This window comes from Calidris pugnax, unplaced genomic scaffold (genome assembly GCF_001431845.1).
Source record: "Calidris pugnax isolate Ruff unplaced genomic scaffold, ASM143184v1 scaffold24, whole genome shotgun sequence".
NCBI classification, from domain to species: domain Eukaryota; kingdom Metazoa; phylum Chordata; class Aves; order Charadriiformes; family Scolopacidae; genus Calidris; species Calidris pugnax.
This window is the reverse complement of record NW_015090922.1, coordinates 30,123,373-30,145,376: the sequence shown is the minus strand read 5'-3', so window position 1 is coordinate 30,145,376 and position 22,004 is coordinate 30,123,373. Positions and strand designations below refer to the sequence as shown.

The 22,004-nt window shown below is 39.4% G+C and overlaps 1 protein-coding gene across 2 annotated transcripts; it reads right to left on the bottom strand.

Moving 5' to 3' along the window:
* Positions 1-1,869: 1,869 nt before the first annotated feature.
* SFT2D1 (SFT2 domain containing 1) lies at positions 1,870-20,643 on the bottom strand. 2 transcript variants are annotated; one of them, XR_001413037.1, is made up of 9 exons: positions 20,502-20,626; positions 15,752-15,774; positions 14,185-14,271; positions 12,377-12,459; positions 9,379-9,460; positions 7,025-7,060; positions 6,218-6,276; positions 4,769-4,798; positions 1,870-2,531 (listed from the first exon to the last, which is right to left on the bottom strand). XR_001413037.1 is itself a non-coding variant. In XM_014951109.1 (8 exons), the coding sequence occupies exons 1-8, from the start codon at positions 20,562-20,564 to the stop codon at positions 2,492-2,494; spliced, it is 480 nt and encodes a 159-aa protein (XP_014806595.1). In that variant the 5' UTR covers positions 20,565-20,643; the 3' UTR covers positions 1,912-2,491. The 2 variants fall into 2 exon arrangements, 1 of the variants encoding a protein (XP_014806595.1); XM_014951109.1 differs by lacking the exon at positions 15,752-15,774 and having other exon boundaries at positions 1,912-2,531; positions 20,502-20,643.
* Positions 20,644-22,004: the final 1,361 nt, after the last annotated feature.

Below are 22,004 nucleotides of genomic sequence, written 5' to 3'. Positions count from 1 at the left end.
GGGTCACGCCAGACCCGCGGGGAAGCCACGGGGCGGGTCCCCCCTGGGATTCCTCCCAAAGGGCAGGCTTTTAACGTTAAACCAGCACCCTCACACCATCTGCACAACACTGATGGTAGCTGGAGCTCCTCGGCTACGGGCAGGCAGACGGGCGGAGCGCTGCCAGCCCCACCGACACCCGGAGCAGACCCGCACCCACGCGAAATTCCCAAATACACAAGCCCCTCTGAGGACAAGGTAACGAAGACCCTGGTCCCAGGATCCTTCTTCCTAGCCCCAGTTCCGTCCACCATCGAAGTAAAGCGCGTGGCTCAGCACTGACAGGTTCTTTGAGGAGGAAGGCAACAGTCATCTCCTAACTTTTAAAGCACCCTAAAGAATAACGGAGGTTAATGGTAGTAACAAGTAAGCATATATTTCCTATGAATCCAAGATCACTACCACTCCAAAATTCTGTCTAAGAAGTCAGGCATATAATTTCTACAGATTTAACTTCAAAGTACTATCTTAATTAGGGTACCAGGATTTTACCAAAACATATGTAGGATGTATGCGATCCCCAGGGTCAGAGATCTCCACATCCCTGGCTTCACACCGTCAAAAAGGGTATCGTACAATGAGGGTGCATCAGCTGTGAGCTTTTGGAATATTCCTACACAGCAGAGATTGGATGTGAAGGAGCAAAAGATCCTGACAAAAGAACTCCATGTGTGTGCGCTCATGAAGCAAGTGAATCGTTTATTTTTCTCTTCTGAAAACTTAAAATGAAAGCACATGATATCACAGACCTAAGTGCGTATAAAAGCATACTAGTACGTGGAATTTTTGGACACCAGTTCTTGAACCCGTTCTGTTCTGGTGTTCTAGCAGTAAGCGCTAACCGATGAGTATTAACTTTGTTATTTACCATAGTGCATAAATAAATAAATAATCAGTCAGAATGACTAATACCATTCTAATTAAAGATTGTTGTGCAGGGGATTGTGTACCGGCAGTGGAGGTTGATGGGAAAAGCCACCTCTGGAGCAAACAACTGCCTGGTCCCCAAGCACCCACCAGTGGGGTGGGATTTCCCCAGTGACAGTTACGGTCAGTGCCCCAGGGGGAAACAGCAGCTGGGGAAGGGGCAGTGACAGTCGTTTCCAGGATGACATCCATCACTACCTACGCATGTACCAGCTCATCTTCAACACAAACTGAAAACTAAAGGGAAGTGCAAATTCACTCAAGGGTCCACCAGCTCCCAAGGGCTGTGCAGGCAGAGCTGGAGAGGCTGTCACTGCAGCACCAGCCCAGGAGCCTGCTGCAGGGTTAGGACTACCTGGTCCTCTACCACCAGCAGGAAGGACACCTCACTGGCAATTTATTTTTAATAATGGGTTAAAAGGTGAGGCTTGGTTGGCAGTTTAGTCACAAAATACATTCAAATATGAGGAAGAACTTCTTTAGGGTGAGGGTGACGGAGCCCTGGAACAGGCTGCCCAGGGAGGCTGTGGAGTCCCCTTCTCTGGAGATCTTCAAGACCCATCTGGATGCAGTCCTGAGTGATGTGCTCTGGGCAACCCTGCTTTGGATCTCTAGAGGTCCTTTCCAACTCCAACAATTCCATGATTCCGTGAAAATCATGCAATGAGTTTTTAACTTCAATCCATTATCAGTTTGTCAGTTTTAAAATTTTCTGCAAATTTTACAAATTTGGACATAGTAATACACATATCCCACTTTTTACTATATTTTTTTTATTTATTCAAGTGTAATGTTGAAAATCAGCCCTCTATAGCTGACTCCTAAATAAATAAAAAAATAGGCACCTTTAAAACTGATTTATTTCACAAATCTCATTTATACATTAGCCATGAGTTCTTTTAGTTAAAAGTATTTAAGTATGAAAGTAAAAAAAAAAAAAACAAACCTGTTTAAAATATAGCTTTTTAATAAAATTCAACAAGCTTTAAACAGACCTGTCACACATTCTCATTAAGCTTTTTCCATAAGGCACACGTATAAACATTTGAAAGGAGCAGTTAATTATAACTTACCAAATCTTTACAACATTTATAAAACTCTATCTTTGGAAAAGCATACAATGAATAATATACAAACATAAACGGCACATTGAAAATTTTAGACATACTGTAAATGAAATCTTTATGCATCCTACCCAGAACTTAGTGCCTTGCCTCCACTGGGGAATAAACTGTTGTTGGATGCAAGGTAGTTTTAAGACTACTCTGCACAAAATATTTAAATGTACTTTTTTGTTAAAAAAAAAAAAAAAGCTTAAAAGTTCCAGGGTAAACACAAACAGTTCACCCAAGTTTTGTTTAAAATTCTTTCTAGTAAAATTTATTTAATCACCCAATGCAAAAGGCAAGGAAAATACTAAGTTGTTACTGGGTATTTTATGAGTGGAAAAGTATAGTTTTCCAAGCAAAATTCACAGAGGAATAAAAGTTGGCTTTTAAAGTGTACAGTGGTTCCTGTTTTAAATTTACCCCAGACAGGACGAGACGCATTTAATCACAGCATCCCTTTAAAAAGAAAGAAAAAAAAAACAGTCAGTTAAGATATGTGTTATTTTCTTGAGATACATATCAACCATTGCATATTTAAAAATATTACATAAACTGAAGAGAAAAAAAGTTTATCAAATACAGGATTTTAACAGCCATGTTGAGTACGTCTACAGCAGCAGCTAAAGCAAAGGCTGCAGCCCACTCTGAAGCTCAGGTCCGCCCATATGGTCCAAGTCTTCCACACTGTTAATGCTCAAGCACATGCTGAAATGCAGCCACCGTGTTAAAAAACTGTTCCACAGCCACTTATTAAGGTCAAAGCCTTATTTTGCAAAAGCTGGCCAGAAGGGGCATGGCTGCAGAGCCTGCCAAATCCAGACAACGGGCAAAGCACAGGTGCTTTGAGTCCCAGCCACAGGGGAGTCAGACCACCAAGAAAAAAAACCAACCACAGCCTGAAGGGTTTAAAGTGCATCTACTAACAGTGAGGGATGAACACTCAGCCTTAAGGTTTGAAAGACCTGAAGGGCTGTACTTAACTGACAATAAACAAACTGTTTTCTGACTTATTCTACTTAGATTACACACTCTAGTCTCCTTTATTTTTCATTTTCTCAAAAATGTAAAAACTTATTAAGGAGTGGAAATTGTATTCTGTTGTCAGTCAATTCAAAAAATGAAGAAAAATACTACTGTGACTCCTTAAAGTCGTTGTATGTATGGGTTTTGTTGTTGTTGGTTCAGGTGTTGGTTTGGGGCTTTTTTGCCATGCCAGCAGGAAAGCCATAATAATAAAAAAAACCCAAACAAATCAAACCCCAAAACCACAAACAAGTAAATTGTTGTTAAGAGTAAACCATTAGAGTTAAACCAAGTAATGGTAATTTTGTTTAAATCAAGATAAATGCATACTTTAAACAATTACATAATACTGGTGTCTGGTACTTAACATGGTTTAGATCACTATTTCGGTGAGAAAGACAACCTATACAATAATTTTATGACAACATTCCACATAGGCAAGTAACTCAATAACCCCTAAAGAAATCACTGTACTACTAAAAGCAGCCTGTGTAAAATTCAGTTCTTTGGCTTATAAAATCTAATAGACAAGCAAAAACAAAGAAATAAGGTGATGCATGTCACCTAATGTTTTTTTGACCAGAACTACTGTTGGTAGGGAAGACCAATGACCAATAGCTCAACTTGCTTTCTGTGCAGAGCAGAACATTTGGAAAAAAAAAAAGGAAAAAAAAAGAGAAGAATGAATGATCCTACTGAGACTGTCATATGGCCACAGGAACTATAGGAATTCAGAATCCTACTTTTGACTGGGTTAGCTTGAGATGTCAGAAATAGCAAGATGACAATTTGAAGCCAGAGTTCAGTTAAAATACTTAATCCATTGTACTTAACTACTATCTTAATAAAAAGCAACCCAAACCACACAGCTTAATCCTCCCTAGATCAATTCTGAAGCTTAAAAAAAAAAATCCATAGTACAGATTCTGTTACAGAAAAGTTACAGAAACACAACAGGAAGATATCAGATGAAAGGGACAGGCGATACTTTGTATTCTTTTCCCCCATTTTCACTACAGAAAACCTCATTAAGTAATATACAGACATGGAAGCACTTTATTTTTTTTAAAAAAAGCACACTGCTGAAAGACCAAACTGTATTTTACATGAAACATTATAGAAAAAATACAGATTCTTCAGTTTGTTTACTTGCATGTGGTTTCACTCTGGCTAGCTTTCATTCCCTTTTTGTACACACAAGAGCTAAAAGAAATAAGCTTGCCAAAATGAAAATTAGCATGAAGTATTGCTTCTGCCTCTCCTAAGAATGATGGAGGAATTCAGAAGTAGACTTAACAGCTGCAACTATGCTTGTTTTTTTGCTTTTAACTAAGACTTCAGATCTATAAGTCACCTTTAATGCCAGTACTGAAAAAGTTCCTATTGCATCAATACATTTATAAATCACTGACGATTTTAAACCAAAACTCAATTTATTTTCAGTGATGAAAACTAGAATGAAATTTAACAAAGAGAACCACTGTGTACTTTACTTGTATTTAAAGCTTATATTAAGCATTATTTTGCATTCAGCTACGTCATTTTCTAAAAATTAAAAGGAAAGGGAGGAGGTTATGTTTTTTCACATACTTAATTTAAGGACTTTTCTCCCCTCTCTAGCACTAAGATATCTGACTTTTGTTAAGATGGACGTAATTATGCAGACTTACCTTGCAAAAGGAATATATGACAGACTATACCTGAAAAAAAAGAAGAAAAAAAGTGTATTTGACAGAGTATTCATGTCTCCTAGAACCCAATTATTTCACTTCAGCATTAATAAATGCAACCTGTTGTAACAAAACTTTAAACAAGATTACCTACTCAATTTAATGCTTACCTAAGAAAAGATGACACACTTGGACAAGAATTAATGTGCTGCCAAGGATTCCCTGGTTTACTTTTTGCTTGGAATTTTTTTTTTTTTTCTTATATAGTTTGTGACTTCTATTTACATAAACTTAAAGCAGATTTACTATCATCAGATTCAAAAGGAATTGATATTTCTGGGAAAACTGTATTCTTCAGTATGATGGAGACACCTTTTTCCATTTTAAACCACAATACACGTTACTATGCAAATATATGTCTTCTAATCGTATTATTTACGTAACTCTAAATACAGATATATGCTGTAGTATCAATAACACAAACAATTGTGGCACTCAAACAGTTCATAATTCTATTATCCTCTGCAACTTCCTCCAGGCTATGTTTTGTTCCCACACCTAGCCTATTCAAGCTCTAGGGCACTTAAACATCAAGGGATCTGCTTTTAACACACAGAACACAGTTTGAGTTGTCGGTCTTCCTTCTGTCCAGTATCAAGCATTTACTAGCACGGTGCCCAACAGTCCCTATCCTGAACAAATGGTTACTTGTCCTCAGATCCAAGTTCAGTACAGACACTGTGTATTCAGGGCAAGCTCAAACACAAACTGCTGTCATCTTGGATTGCCCAAGAGTTAGTACCAAGTAATTCCCCTGGGACAAGGAGACCAAGTATGTTCAGTTGTATCTCCATGGAGAAAGCAGTAACTTCAAAAATGTGGGCCAGGCTTGTGATCAGTCACCCAACTGTGCTCACACGTTCCCGAGCCCAGCCCTTGAGTGCATCTGGATGGTCATCACAGTACCTGCTGCACTAAATTTACCCTCTCACATCCACACACTCTCTCCCCCATGCTGCTAAATATTCTTGGGGCAGGACACACCCTATGAAAATGTCATTTAGCTTCCTCTGCTTCAAAAATTAAAATTTAGTTAGAACTCAGAAGAGGAGGTAATCAAAAGCAGAACATATGAATATAGTTTCCACAACAGAGAAAAGGCATAAGAATTTTTTTGCATATATATTCCTTTCATAATGCCTCAAATAAGTTCATGCATTGCAGAATATACTTAAAATTACCATTTTTGCAAGACGATTGCATATACATTTTGCTGAAGTTACACAGTCTATCTCAGGAAAACAGATTGAGGCTAGCATTTGGGAACACTTAACATTATGTGAAGCATGCATATATATTTATATATATATACACACACACATGTAGGTTTATAATCATGCGGGTGTAGGGGCAGGGAGAAGAAATTAAAATTAACTTTAAGAATCTTACCAGGTCATTGCCAAGAACTGCAATATGCAGAATAACACCGCCAAACCTTTTTTGTTCCACTAAGTAAAAATAAAGCAAACATTGCAAGTTAGTTCAGTCTATACTGTAAACAATTGCAACAGGCTGTTCAGCCAAAAATTTAGTTAATTGACAATACCTAAATTTCCTTGTTTTAACTTAATTTGCTACTCCCTTGCACTCATTTTATCTATCACTCCATTAGCATCATGCTATGAAAACCTTTAGCTTTGAAAACACTTAACAGCATCAATGCTAACACTTTCACTTACATTCACGATACCGTGCTTCTGCAAATGTGGAAGTTCACTTCAGCTACATATTTACTTCTATGGAACATAACTACAGCCAGTTTTTCAATCAAGATGCCTGAAGGTACTTGGTCTGTCTCCCTTCCTTTGTCTTAATGAGTTTAATATTCTGTACCTGTGGTTTCTGAAGACCACTACATATTCTCTGATATCCTCTGACATAAGTGGACACCACTAAGATGAAAAGTATATTTTAACTTGCTTTTCTTAGTTCTTAGTCCAGAGGTCTACAGACTGAATACAATGCTCTAGATTTTGTATTCTCATCTACATCACATGCAGGCAGAAGAGTGTGTTTTGCTTTGTAGCCAGCAGGCTTATCACTCCACCTAAACTCAACTGCAGTTGAAAACACAAATTACACACACACACAAGCTCATCGCTCCTCTACAACTGAACTATATGTTAGAGCTGTAATACAACTGATAAACTAACAAAGCCAGATTGCTCTTTTGAGAAACAAAGTATTCTCACTTACCCAGAATACAGCGCACAGAGTCAATATTAGGAAAAGCTGGGGGGAGATGAAAGGAGAGACAAAACCAAGAATGAGTACTCAAATACACAAGGCAAACACAGTTAACTGTTTTCAGTGTGGAATCAGCATCTTCAGAATTGACTCATGAAACAAGCAGAGTCAAAGGCTGTCACACAGCTGACCATATGCTGAACTCCACATAAAGTGGTGTTTTCCAAAGTACAGTATGATGTGCTCCATGGCCAGAAGGGCTGGAGCACACCAGAAGTCTTAGAAGAAAGAGGACACAGGAACTTACTTCAGGAACCATTAGGAGTATAAATAGGTCTATGTAGCCTTTATGTATTAGGTCTATAAAAAGGTGGGCTTAAATGATAAATCTTGCTTGAAAGCAATCAGGTAGTCTGGGAACTGCTATTCTATTATTTCAGTACACAGTATCATTTTGGATCTAGTATTCAGAACATCAATATCTGACAAGAAAGGTATGTGCATCACCAAAACCAACCCATTATTAAAAATATCCATTCACAATTACAGTATCTGGCAAACACAGGTTCTGCTTCTTCTGCCAGTGTTTTTTCCATCTGACAGTAAAGAAGAGCCCACTAGGGAGCAGCTGCCTCATACACAGTGAAAAAGCTCACATGATGCTTTATTCAAGCTACGCCTTTGATAGAACATTACAATGATATTGTTTACTATGCCAAATTGATTACACCATTTTGCAAGCTTAACCATCACTTTGAACTTTTCCTCTGAATCTCACCCACTGCCTCCGTTTGTCAATACCCATAGTAGGAAACAGAACAAAACTCTAAATTTTCACTGAAAAAATTTTGTTGGCATTTCATTGAAAGAAATAAAAAAGAACAGACTTTCTTGAAGTTTCAAAACTTATTTGTGACTCCTGAGTTGCCTATAATTTTAGCGTTGTGTTTAGATGGGGAAGAAAACAATCAAATACATCAAAAAGTTTTTGAAACTTTAGAAGTTTTCCAGTTCTTCTCTGTATTACTGAAATTTTCCATCCTAACAGTCTTAGCTCTCATCCAATGCTCCTGTTCCCTATTAGATGAAACCTCTCATTCTGCCTTTTGCTAGCTTTGTTGGTAGCTTCTCTCCAAAGGTATGCAGGTAGGTCTGTGGTGTTTCTCTTTGTTATCCTATCCATCCTGACGTGTCTTGCTCCTGCACTCTTCAAAGTAAGTTTAAGCACAGTGGATGATAGGATCATCAGAGCAAATATTTTTTGTGCTGTCTGGTTTAGGACCTCAGCTCGACCAGAAAAAGCCCACAGCTGTAAAGAGTTGGAGAATTCATGCTCAGCAAACACAGACTCAAGAGAATTGGAGATATTCTTGGATGGTTTTACTTTCCTAGGACTTGTAACTTGGTAAGATTTGGAAGAGATGGCAAAAAGTCACCTCTTTAACAAAGCCCAGAGTCCAAGCAACAACTGTGACTTCTCCAAAAGATATGGGCAAACATGAGCTTCTCAAATGAGATTATAACCTTTTTTTCTTCCGTGTGGGTGTGTGATAGAAAGAATATACAACCCATATGAGAGCCATCCAGAAAGAATTCAGCAAGAGTTTCTTACCCACATCAGAAAAGAAAGCTATATGATAGGGAGAATAAGACAGACAACTACACTTCAAAAATAAAACTTGAAACAAATCAGGAGGAACAAGAGAGAAAATAAGTACAAAACAGAAGCAGTGAGGGCAGAAACTACCTCATATAGAGGTTTGGGACAGGAATTCTGAGACTGGAGGCAGGGATGCTTTTTTCATCCTCCTGGAAGAAGAAATGATGGTCATGGAAGTAAAGGAGCCAAGGCCCCTCACAGTGGAGAAGTGTGAAGCTGAACATACAGCTTCACTGACTTTGGGGAGAGAAAATTATTATCTCCATTGCTTTGAAAATGCTGAACCACTAAGCTACACAAACAGAGCTGCAGCCAACAAACAACCGTCAAGCTAGACTTGGTGACCACTGACTTTTCAGGGGAACTCAAAAGTCTCTCTCTAGCCTTGTTCTTGAGGGAATTGTTTTGGAACACAAATTAAAAGTAACCAACCTAATATTAGCATTTAGTAAGAAATAATTAGTAAAGAACATTTTACTTCAAATGATTAATTAAAGAAATAATCATAAGCAACAAAACCACCGGCTCATAGAAAGGAGTTAGACAATCTTTATGATACACAGAGTTAATCAGCTTGACTGTTATTACTAAGTACAAAGAAGAGGTGGACTGAGAAATAATGTCCCTTTGGTAAAGCCTTGGATTTAGCTTTGAGGCTAAAGGAAAACTTTTTAGCAAAAGGAAGTAAAGATAGTATATTTACCAACATCACAATTGTAGCTATTAATCTTTTTGGCTCAAACATTGCTTTCAGTTGCTTCAGTGGCCCCATCAGGAAACATGTACTAATAGGAGAGGAAAAAACAAAACAAATGGTAAACTTCCAAATAAATCATTGCAAAAGACAATAGGTACTTAACCAGTTCTCCAACAGCCAACAAAGGCTTTAAAAAGGGCATTCCAGTCTTTAGCAACAAAGACCTTCTAGATCAATAAGTGCAATATTCCACAAATTTAGTCTTAGGAACAGATTATGTATTAAGTCGCACTTAGTCATGAAATTCTTTCCAAAACACTACCAGTTATAGCAGAGAGTTGTCAAGTTGAAGTCCAGTGAATTTCACGTTGAGGCTGTTCCAAGAACTGACTTGCCAAAAGAATGCAAAGAACACAGACCAAACTTCTGTGAAAAACTTCTGTTTAACAATAAACTTCTTAGGCAGCGTGCAAGTAGCTAAAATCAGTATTACATGGGATTTCTAACTCTTTGCCTGAGTTCAGCAAGGAAAAGAAAGAAGGAAAAACTTCCGTAGTTTGTATTAAATCCTCCTGCTTTCTTCTGCTCTGTAGTTAACTTGAAAGGAGAATGAAAACCATCAGCAACGCTATGCTGTACCTGTTCACACAAAGGAATGTGGTGCGAACCAAGAATTCACAACTCTAGGAGTAATTATCTGGCTTCAAATATTCTGAGATGAGTCTCTTCGTCCCTGTCACTGAAGCCATTCTGCTTTGTAGAAAATATTTAGTGAGACAGTAACCTTGTGGTGGTCCGAACGCTTTACTACAGAACAGGAAACCTAGTTAATATTAAGTTAACCTAGTTGAGAACCTAACCCAGTTAAGCTCTAGTTATTGTTTCCTTATGTGAAATAAAACAGTCAGTAGCAGGGAAACGCTTGGTAGAGCTCCCTCCTGAAACTACTCATAAGCCTGGTGAAGCACACATGTTCTAAGAAGTCGTATGGGATGCCATGTCCCAAGCAGTCAAGTGAACCATGGTCTCCACGCTCAGGTGTTCTCCTACCAGCAACTTTGTGTATATATCCCCTTCTCTTCACTTTTTTTTTTTATTTAAGTTGCGCAGACAGACCTCAAAAGACCATATTACATGGAAAAAAAAGGTGTCCTAAATTCAACAGAAAAAATATTTTAAATTCACTGGAATGCAAACTAACTTTTTCTTAGTATTTTTTACTCTTGGGTGCTGGGGCATAAAATTAAATTACAATTTAAAAAAACAGAGACATGAAGAACTAGAATTAAAAAATTAGTTAGCTAGTGGAACAATAGGGATGATGAAAATATGGTAGTAAAAATGAGGGAGGTTCAGGCCACATAAAATAGGCCAAAAAAAAAATAATACAGAAAGCAAAATGCATTGATGCTAGCCTAATTAGATTGAAGGACAGACATCACAAGAGCTTCTCCAGAGATGTAAGAGAATCCATAGGGAGTATAAAGGCTGGAGAAAAAAATCTAGAGATCCTCCACTTACAGAGGATATTTCCTATATACAACATATTCTGTAGAAGGTACACTCATTATCCCAAAGAAGAATCAAATAAGTATAAATGTTTTCATGCTTGTGGCTAGACAATTATAGTAAAACCAAACTAGACAGGACTATTTATTAAGAGTGGTAACCGCATTTGTTTTAAATACAGACTTGCAAACAAACCTGAAATGCTTAAATCTCTTTTTCAATTTATTACTTTAGTGTCATTCCCTACTGTTCTTAGAACACAGCTGCCTGTTGATTATATCTAATAGGACTAATGAAGGGGAAAGGGGACTCTTTTTACTTCTAATTCTAGTTGGAATCCAGACTAAAATTTTTCAACATTCTCCAAAAAGAAATGCTAGTCTGTAAAAGCCTTCCTCTTAGTTCACTGACAATTAAGACTTGATTAGTACCAAGTTTCTAAAATGCTAATTTAATTTGAAGCACTGAAAACACACCCAAAACACTAGGTTAAAAAAAACCAAACAGAACTCCAACAATAAACAATAAAGAATAAGGTAAGGGACAGAAGGGGAAATATTTCCAGTATTAACTTTGTCTTGTTTTAGTACAAGATGGAATAGTTATACAAATGAGAGACTCAATCCCCGTATAAACATCTTTGTCCCCTGAAAAATTGCTTGAGGAAATCACATTTCTCAAACGTTAATGTCACATTGCCTGAGTTTTAACAGATTAACAATGCTTTGACTCAACAGTTAAGTGACCTGACTAAAGTCACAGAGTCCATAAAAGTGAAGACCAGGTGCCATGGTTTGGACCAGTCCCACGACCATGCTTCAACTATGCTAAGAGAGTAAGAGAAGGACAAACAGAAACTGAAAATACTTTATTCACATTAAGTTGTTTCTCTCACGTCTTTCAGACAGTGAAAGAAGAGTTTTAGATCCTAGGAGGTCCCTTCTGCACATCTTTTAAAACTGCTACAGGAGCCAAGCACAGAATTTAAAATACACTATGAATGATTTTTAGATTCTGCCTGGCCTTATGATCAAAAAGAGGATTTCCTGAACCTCTCCTTTCTCAAAGATTTTTTTCCTAGAAACAGAATGACCTCTCTGTTAAAAGCAAAAAGTTCCTTCCAGTAACAAAGCATCCACCCAGCAGGCAGACTAGTTTGCTCCTGACACCAAGGTACCTCTGTACCTGGCAGGAGGATTAGTTGTAAGAAGTACAAAACATTCAGCCAGCAATTTATTATTCATACTTAAGATAGCAGTTGTGATGTGTCTATAAAACAATCACATAAAACATTACAATAGGGCAATAACAAGTGAATAACTAACATTCACTAATTCTTAATCTTAAAACTGTCTTACAAAAAAGATTTTTTATTAGCATTTCAATATGAAAACAATTTTGTTTATACATAAACAGATAGCATTTTAGAGTAAAAACAAATGGAAATGTAGATGAAAAAGATACTTTTCTAACAACAATAATTAAGAAATCGTACCTTGCTAACGCAGCAATATTTCCCAGGGTGTAAAACAACGCAAAAAGTTTGATCCCATTTGGGAGCCATAGCAATGCTGTTCCCTATAAAATAAAAGATAGGTTATTTGTATGTTTTTAATTAGTTAATTCAATTTATTTAGATTTTACAGTCGATGAATATATTTTCAGGCTATGAGGACTATCATTCCAACATACAGCAGCAGAGTACAGTGTTCTCAGACCCGTAGCAGTCAATACTCACAATACTTCTATTGCCACCTGGTGGCAAAATAATGTATTGATTTACTATATTTCACCATATTTTCTACAACTCAGCAATGCTTATTTATATCGCCTATAACATTTATTTGTACTGTTTATATTCTATAGGCAGAAAGATTAAGTACTAAAAAAAAAATAGCAGGAAAAAAAAGTGATGCTAGCCTGTCCAGAAATAGGTGTTAAAGCACAAACCTGGTATGCACTAAAATTTGTGATTATATTCGTTAAATATTACTTGTGGAAAAAAATGAAGGGAGAGAAATTCAACCAAATAATGCTTAAGCAACCCTAAGAAACGGATATTCCAACCCAACCTAGAGCTCCCTCCCTAGAACTTGCCCCTTCTCTAACACAAGCATCTGGCCAGAGTTTGTATCACTGTACTCGCTATAGATATCAATACGAAGAACACCACTCTCCAGTTCCTTTATTGAACTAATTACTACTTAAATAAGACCTTTCATAGGTAAGACAAGCAACTGTTCTGGTTTATCTCAGAGTCTGAGGGAGTCTAGCAAACCACAAGTTTTGAAAAAAGAATGAGAAGCTTCCACCTGCAGGAGAATCTAGCAAGTCCTGATCTCTAAGCGAGTGCCTTAAGCAACAGGTTGCTCCTGCACAGCTGCTTCCTCCTGTCATTACGTAAGCCTTCCTGCTTTAAAAGCTTTTCATGGTAAATGAAAGAGAAACAGCAGTCATTTCAATAATGGCAAAACCAGAAACTAATGCACACAGGACAAGTTTCTCTATCCTACCCCCAGAATGCATTACAAGTCAAGGCAATCTGCCTGACAGCCTCCACAAAACCTGCAAATATCACCCATACACATTAGCCAAAGGCTGCTGCCTGGTTTACATCAAAAGTCACGCTCTGTGAAGAATCAACATCATACTTCGTAATGAAAAAAAAAAGGAAGGAGAAAAAAAAAAAAAGGAAAGAAAGAAAAAACACAAACCCAGGAGTCTGGATACTTTCCCAATGTTATTTCCCCTGCTCCTGAGACTTTCCATGCAGATGAACTGTGAGTGACCTGTGTCAATTTTTGATAGACCCAATAAATTCATAGTTCTCAACTTCTAACTGCAGGCTTGAGTCTCCTGCCAATACCTCAAGTTCAACAATGAACAAATGATTTGCTGACCACAGGAGTGCAGCAGGTTTTTCAAGTGCCAACATGCTACCACAGTCATCACCTATTGATTTGTGAGTGGGACAGGTTACACTTGTGGTTTCTTCAGCCTTTAAAAACTTGTAAAGCTTCCCTCTCTTTTATCCCTTTCATTGGAGAGAAAAAAGATGGGTACACACTGAACAACAGCAAAATCTCTTTCCTAGTACAGCATATTTTTTCATTGTTCAAAGCTTTTAGTAAGAAATTTTATTACGCTGTAATAAAAACGCTCTACTGTGAATGGCAGAAAGATGGTCAAAATCGTAATTTACAGAACAATAGCCCCTACATTATACATTTAATGTCCAGTTAAACTTATTAATATAAAATTTAGGATACATGACTAAAACAAACAAAGAATCACTTTACTTACAAGAATAGAACACACAATGCCAGCAACAAAACATATGGCAAACCATCTCACTCGAGTACCAAAGCTGAGTGTTGAGGCATCAAGGACCTTAATAGAAGGAGAGGGGAAAAAAAAGGGACATTAGAAACCCAGTTTTGAACAACCTAAAGGACAATTTTCCTTTACTACTGAAGTCCTTAATTTCAAATAAAATAATTTTTTAACCAGAATCTATTATTTTACCTTGCTTAACAGTTGCTTGCATATTGGTTATTTCAGTTTAATAAATTTTATTAGCTGTTTGGAAACATATTTCCAAAACAAACAAACAAAAAAGACAAAACCTGTGAAGGTACATCCTGGCACTCAAGCAACACTGATCCACTTTCAAACAGACTTTCTTCTCACCATACAATTACAATTGAAAATTCTCAGAAGAACGAACAGACCTTCTAGCAATTTGCAGATGAACATATCTATTTGTGCAGCACTCTATGTTCCTATAGATATTGCTGCCTTTTCCTGTTACTAGACAGAACCCTTGGTATATATTAGTACAAGTATCCACTGCAATCAGTATGATTCCACTTCAATTACTGTTCCATACAGGGTGAAGGTGTAGGCAGATGAACACAACTTGTCTCCTCAGACAGGTAACTTGCTGAAAGAGCTAATGTTGCTTTCTCCAGAATAGCTTCTCCAGGGTGAATCCAGAACCGGAAAGACCCTTTAATGAGCTGACACAACTCACAAAGTGGGAAAAGAACTAGTGTTCCTTCTATTCTGATGACTTAGCCCTGTGCTAGACGAATGAGCTAAACCAGTTCAACAAGAGGTTAGAAAAGCAGCAGGGCTGATATAAGGGAAGAGGCACAGCCACAGAGCTGGCAGATAAGCCCCTCTCAGTAGGAGTGACTAGTTAGATATGCTCAGCTCATCTTCTCCGCTCATGCTGTAAGAACAATGTACTTGAGTTTACTCCAGGTCACTAAAATCAAACATACTTTCTATTTTAAACTGCTCTATTAAGTGAAGTGTTGCTTCAGCTTATGTAAGATGACTATAAAAAGCTAACTTTCCTATTTGCTCAGATGACAAGCAAATCTGCCCTCTTGAAAATATCTGTAGGCTAGATAACAATCAAGTATTATTAACCAAATATACAAGCTAGGGATTCTCCAACCAATGAGTTTCCTTTGGGAAATTTCTCTTTCAGGCAGTGGTGAGTGAGTGAATGGAATTTGGTTACTGATTAGAATGATTTCACATCTGTACAAATGAAGAACCCGTGTCTAATTTAATAAAAAAGGGCCACATAAAAGTACACATTTCTGTGCTGTGATGAATCAGCATCTGAATGTACGTCAACAAGGAATAGCTTGAATTATTTCCTACTTATAAAAAAATTACTAACCTTATTTAATCAAATGGAATATTTACTTAAGAAATAAGAAAAATAATCTTTCACACTTGCATACTGTCTGAACAGACACAGAGCTGGGATTCATTATTGTCCTGAATTTTCTTTCCCCTTCTCTGTGTTCAGCAGTTATGACAGAACTTCCAAAGGTCAGAAGATGCAGCTTACCTTGTTAGGTCCGACTCTTTATCCTTATGTATGCATTAAAGAAATAAACAAAAAACAGTAACTATAAGATGGTTTAGTAATTGAACTCATATTTGATAGTCATATTCCTGAATGCCTATATGTGTAAGAAGTGCAAGAAGAGCTGGTAGGATGTGACTGAAAATACTCATTTGAATCATGCTTTTAATTACATCTATTCATGCAACTAATCACACACACACAGAGGAAAAAAAAAAGAAGAAAAAAGTAAAAATCCTTTCCATCTCTGCTCAGAAATAAAGCTTGGATGGACCAATACTCTCAGTTCATCCAATGCACATGTTTCAGATTGTCTAGAAAACAGGGAAAAGATGAAGGTATCAGGCACATTGCTGCCATTTACTGCTATTCTACCTCAACTCTTAATATCTGATGATGTTCACTACCAGGAAATTTCATTTTTCATATACATTTAAAAATAGCTTAATCTTCATTTAAATCCCTAAAAGTTATTAGGTTGAAAAATACCAACACCATAAGTGAACCACACAAAGGCTTTGAACAATAAATGCCACAAAAATTTAAATATGATTTTATGAGTAGTTTAATACATTTTGTGGATTTAATTCTTAAAAACTTAGATTGACAATAGATGCACGTGAAGTGCAAGAAGACAAGCTGTGGCATGAAGGCTGCCAGACCACTACAACGTAGCATTCTTTCTAATAATAAAACTAAATAAATTAATTGGCATTAAAATGAAGGTTGATCCTCCAACCATTCCTGATGCCATCGCCATTTATGTTATCAAGCTGAACCTAGTTAATGCAACGTTTGAAATCCTGAAACTGGAGGTCTGGTAATCTTCTTAGTCCCTGATACCTAATACTTTTTAGGTTTCATGGAAGCAAGGGTGCTAGGTAATTTTCTGAGATGTCTGATTCACCCCTGTACTGAAGCACCTTGCTGCAGAAGTTGAGTAACAGGTACATAGTTCAACGACTTAAACTACAGACTGCAGGTTGTGCTAAAATGCCAGGCTACGAGCTGTAAAAGTTGAGGACCTGACACAGCACCTGCCTGTTCTGTCACGTCTGCTGCAGGAGCAGTGATTTCTGTAAGAGGAGCTGTGAGACACCCTCAAGTAACAGCTCAGAGACCATGAACCAGAACCCTAAGAAAAGGTTAGTAAGTTAATAAGTCTAAACTGCCTACACAACAAATGCAACAAACAACGTGAGGCTGATTAGGATGTCTTCTGTTGTCTGACATAAACCACACAGCTAATCCTAGTTTTCAGACAAAGAGAGTTTGCATTACACTCTACAATATTTGCATTGGCAGGAGATTTTACTTAGAAGACTGCAAAAATTGCCATGCAAATTCCACATCTGAAGAAAGATTTATATGGAGAACTGTGAATTAGTGACAACAAGAGAGTTCCTGTAAAGCATACTCTTCTTGCTATACTGCTTATCAGCTTGTTTCTAAGCAATAAAAAGAAAACTGAAACAGAAATCAACAAATTGAAACCCTCAGTTTTCTATAGCTAAGCTTTAACACCAAAGTCCTGGGCAAAAAGCAAAGATTTTTATTCACAGGATATTCCAAGAAAATATTACATCAAATAATTGCCCAAGACATCCAGAAATCAAGAGGAAACCCCAAGTGGAAACTGGAATCGGGAAGCAGACTTCCTGAAACATAAGGATCGGCCTTGCAATAGTCTAATACACAAGTTGCAAGAGACAGATAACACTGTCTTTACTGAATAGCTTGCTATGGACACCCAATAAATCATAATACATGAATAATAATCTCCAAGGCTGCCTTTGTTCAAAACCATTAACTGTAGTTTTGAACATCCACCTAGGCTCCCCCCATATGTTAATTATCTTATAAAAGTTTTCCATGTTGGCAAATAAATAGAAGCACTTTCTTTTATGGGCTTTAAGAAAGATTCTAGAAATTAGCAACTGTATCTTTTCTTGGTAGTAAATTTAAGAATATGCAAGTAATGGAGAAAATTCAGTTTCAAAGAAATGTTGAGTACATCTGCAGAACTGAGTTCTTCAGCAATATTTAAAAAGATATTTTTTAGAGATATATTGTCATCTTTCCCTAACTGGCCTCCTCATAAGTATTTCTATCAACACCTTAGAGTAAAATATGAGCAATTTAAATACCTGTTCTACTCCTCCTTGCTAAAATCTTGTTGAATGCTTTAAGCAGTTGTCACTCTGCAACTATCACAAAACTACTGCCAGAAAACAAGCCACTGTGTCAAATGGACTGATTTTATATCAGCTTTGGTGTTGATAAAACTAAGCAGCATAAGGCTGCCCTGACAACACGATGAAACCACTGCCAGAAAACAAGTTAGTGTGTCAAACTGAGTGATTTTATATTCGTTTTGGTGTTAATAAAAAACATAATGCTGCCCTGACAACGTCACTACATTGGTATATTTGCAATTTATTATTGATTTTTTAATAATTCCCTTTATTTTTTTTAATATTTAGAATAATTGGTCAAATTGCAGCAAGAGGCTGCAATCATCTGAAATCAATCATCTGTTGGTCATCTGAAGAGTTTAGAAAGTACTCCATTGAATCATTACACAATTGTCTCACTATATACATTTCTTCCAATTTACTTAACAGGAATTACTTCTGACTTCATGGTAATGGTTCTGCAAAAATCAAGGAGCAGAATACAGAGACATCTATGAACATAAACCATATGATGGCTATTACACAACTATCAGCTATTCCAAAGAGAGGGCCATTGTTTTTAACCGAACACATGACTCTGTTCCAGAAAGGTCATCTAAAACAGTTGAAGATTTTTACACATAAAATGCATAGCCATATTTTTTCTTTCACAACCTTACCTCTTTAGAAGTGTCCTTCTCTGCGTGGGTGCACATACTTTTTTGCTCTATTACACACACTTTAAAAATAGTCAACATCATTCAGCTGTAAAGCTATAGCTCTAGTTAATATCACATAGGAATTTCCTCACTAAAAGAAGCCTGATTTACTACTTTGAGAGAAACCTACAACAGGGGCATTGCCTAACCTAAACACTTGAATTTTTCTTCAGTGGATATTTATTTACATTAAAGAAGATCTTTCTGGTTCATCTTCTGAGCATGAATCTCCTTTGCACTATGCCAAAGGCATACTGCTATGTTTTCTTTTATCCTGTACTGGCTAAGTCTTACATGTGAGCAGATTTTTCCTATTTAAAGGCTTTTCTGTCTACCACAACATCACTACATGCAATAATCAAATCCTACATAGCTTAGTTTCTGACATTTAGCAAACAACACATTCTTAGCTCAGTTCCCTCCTTTTCAGGATACACACCTCAAATATAAAATTATTAAATACTCAGGCATGTATCTATTGATTTGTGCCTTAAAACAAACATCACAGCATCAAGTAAAGGACACCTCTGTGTCACTATCATATGTCTCATACGAAATGTGCCTGGGGATGGCAGATTAATTAATCCTCTTAGATTTGAACTAAGATCACCAGGAATGTAAGTATTTCTTTGATAATCATGTGATAAGACCAGAAGGTGAAGCATCCTTCCTAAGTGCTGGCAGCCAGCTCTGGTATGAAAGGGCACAGACACTGCACTGCTTCCAGAATCAGTCAGGTGTGGATACAATTTAGCTGCTTTACTGTGGCTAAGAGGGCAAGTTCATTAACCTTGAAGACCAGCAGCAACCCAGTGCAAAGACAAGTGAAGCATGCCAGCAGCAAGCTGCTGGAACTAATATTATGCCACAGATACCAACTATACTGAGGTTACGCTGGTGCAGCATGGTTTATCAGCTGGAGCTCAGATTCGGGCTGCTCTTTGTTCCCGTTTCCTCCACCATGCTCCAGCATCCTGTAGCACGCCGTATCAAGATATTCCATGATGAGGGGCACTTTGACCTGCAGTCACACCGATTAAAAGGGAGCTCACAGTACAAATCGTTCAAGTATGCTCAACTTTGCTCCAACCTAGAAATTAAGCCTCAGAAATGTATGGTAAAAAAGCCTAGCAAAAAAAAAACCCCAATCTGATGATGAGGAAGCTAGTGGGGAGGAAACAGAAAAATTAAATTGTACTTGAGCAGTATGGGGCAAAAAAAAAAGGAACCTCAGCACAACACACACAAAACTATCCCTGTCTACAGAAAGTCTTTCATAGCTTTTGTACATTCGGGAGCATAAGGAAATGAAGAAGAAATTTAGAAAGAAAACCTGTTGTTCAACTAATCAGCAAGTACCAAGGCCATGTAGGAGGAAGAGCACACACACGACACAAGACTACCCTGCCATCTCGAAGCAGGACATGGAAAATAAAACCAAAAGACTCCAAACCACCAACACAAGACAGAGCTTCTCTGCACACCGAAAACCCGCCCAAACTCTGACTCCCGGGCAGGGCCCGGTGCCCACCAACCTCCTCCTGAGGCACCCGCCGCCAGCTTTTGGCCTCTCCTTACCACCCCGGTGTCTCCGGCTTACTGACACGGGCGGGCAGGCACCGAGGGGTGCGGGAGGGATCGTGCGGGAACACCGGCGCGGGCCTGAGGCACGGAGCCTTCAGCGATCCCCCGCCGCGGCGCCGGCTCAGCCCCCCGCGGGGGATGGGGCGCGGGCCCACGAGCCGCAGCTCGGCGGCCGTTAGCCGCGACCGTGAACGGCGGCTGCCGGGCCACCGGGGCGAGGAGAGGGAAGAAGAACAGGTCCCCGCCGGGCGGTACCTGAGCTGTCAGTCCCTGCTCCTCGTCGTCCTGCCCAGTCAGCACCCGCCGCAGCTTCTCCATGCCGTCGTTCGAGCCGGGCTGTGCCTGAGGGGTCGGGACGGGCCGGTACCACACTCCCCTGCCGGGCCGCCGGCCCAACCGGAAGTGACGCGCACCCGTAGGCTTCACCCCCTGGCGGCGGCGGGGCGCCGGGCGCCTGCGCACTGCGGGGGGCAGCGGTGCGGGGCGGTGCGGCCCTCACGGGGGTGGTGGGGGGCCGCGTCCCCGGGGAGCCCCGTGTCGGGCGGGTGGGGGCGAGGTGGGGAGGAAGAAGCGCTTCCCGGCGGAATTGGCTGGTTTCGGTGCGCACGGAAACGTGATTTGCATGAGCTCGGTAGCGCGAGTGGGTGGTTAAATAAGGGGGTTTTGTGTGGGTGCAGAACGGTAACACCGTCGTTATTCACGGATTTGACAGAGTGGGAAGGGACCTCTAGAGACCATCTGGTCCAATCCCCTGCCAAAGCAGGGTTGCCCAGAGCACATCACTCAGGACGGCATCCAGGTGGGTCTTGAAGGTCTCCAGAGAAGGGGACTCCATGACCTCCCTGGGCAGCCTATGAGTTCTTCCTCATATTTGAGTGGAACTTCCTATGTTCCAGCTTGTGCCCGTTGCCCCTTGTCCTATCGCTGGAAACCACTGAAAAGAGTCCGGCTCCATCATCCTTCAACCCACCCTTTAGGAACTTGTAAACATAGATGAGGTCTCCCCTCAGCCTTCTCTTCTCCAGGCTAAAGAGCCCCAGCTCTTTGAGCCTTTCCTCATAAGGGAGGTGCTCTAATCCCTTAATCATCTTGGTTGCCCTACGCTGGACTCTCTCCAGTAGTTCGCTGTCCATTGAACTGGGGAGCCCAGAACTGGATGCATTATTCCAGTTGTGGCCTCACCAGTGCAGAGTAGAGGGGGAGAATGACCTCCCTTGACCTGCTGGCCACACTTCTCCTTATACAGCCCAGGATTCCATTGGCCCTCTTGGCGACAAGGGCACATTGCTGGCTCATGGAGACCCTGCCATCCACCAGGTCTCCCAGATCCTTCTCCTCAGTAGTGCTTTCTAGAAGATCCACCCCTAACCTATATTGGTGCCTGGGGTTCTTCCTCCCCAGGTGCAGGACATTACATTTGCCCTTGTTGACCCTCATTAGGTTCTTCTCTGCCCAGCTCTCCAGCCTGTTCAGGTCATGCTGGATGGCAGCACAGCCCTCTGGAGTGTTGGCCAGCCCTCCCAGTTTGCTATCATCTGCGAACTTGCTGAGGATACACTCTGTCCCCTCATCATTGATGAATATGTTGAACAGGACTGGGGCGAGTATTGACCCCTGGGGGCACACCACTGGTTACAGGCCTCCAACTTGACCCTGCTTCTACCACTCAAACAGCCCTTAGGGCATGATGGCGCTGCGGAGGCAAGGGGTCTGGGGCAGTGGCTAAATCACCCCCAGAGCACAAGTGTCTCCCCGCTG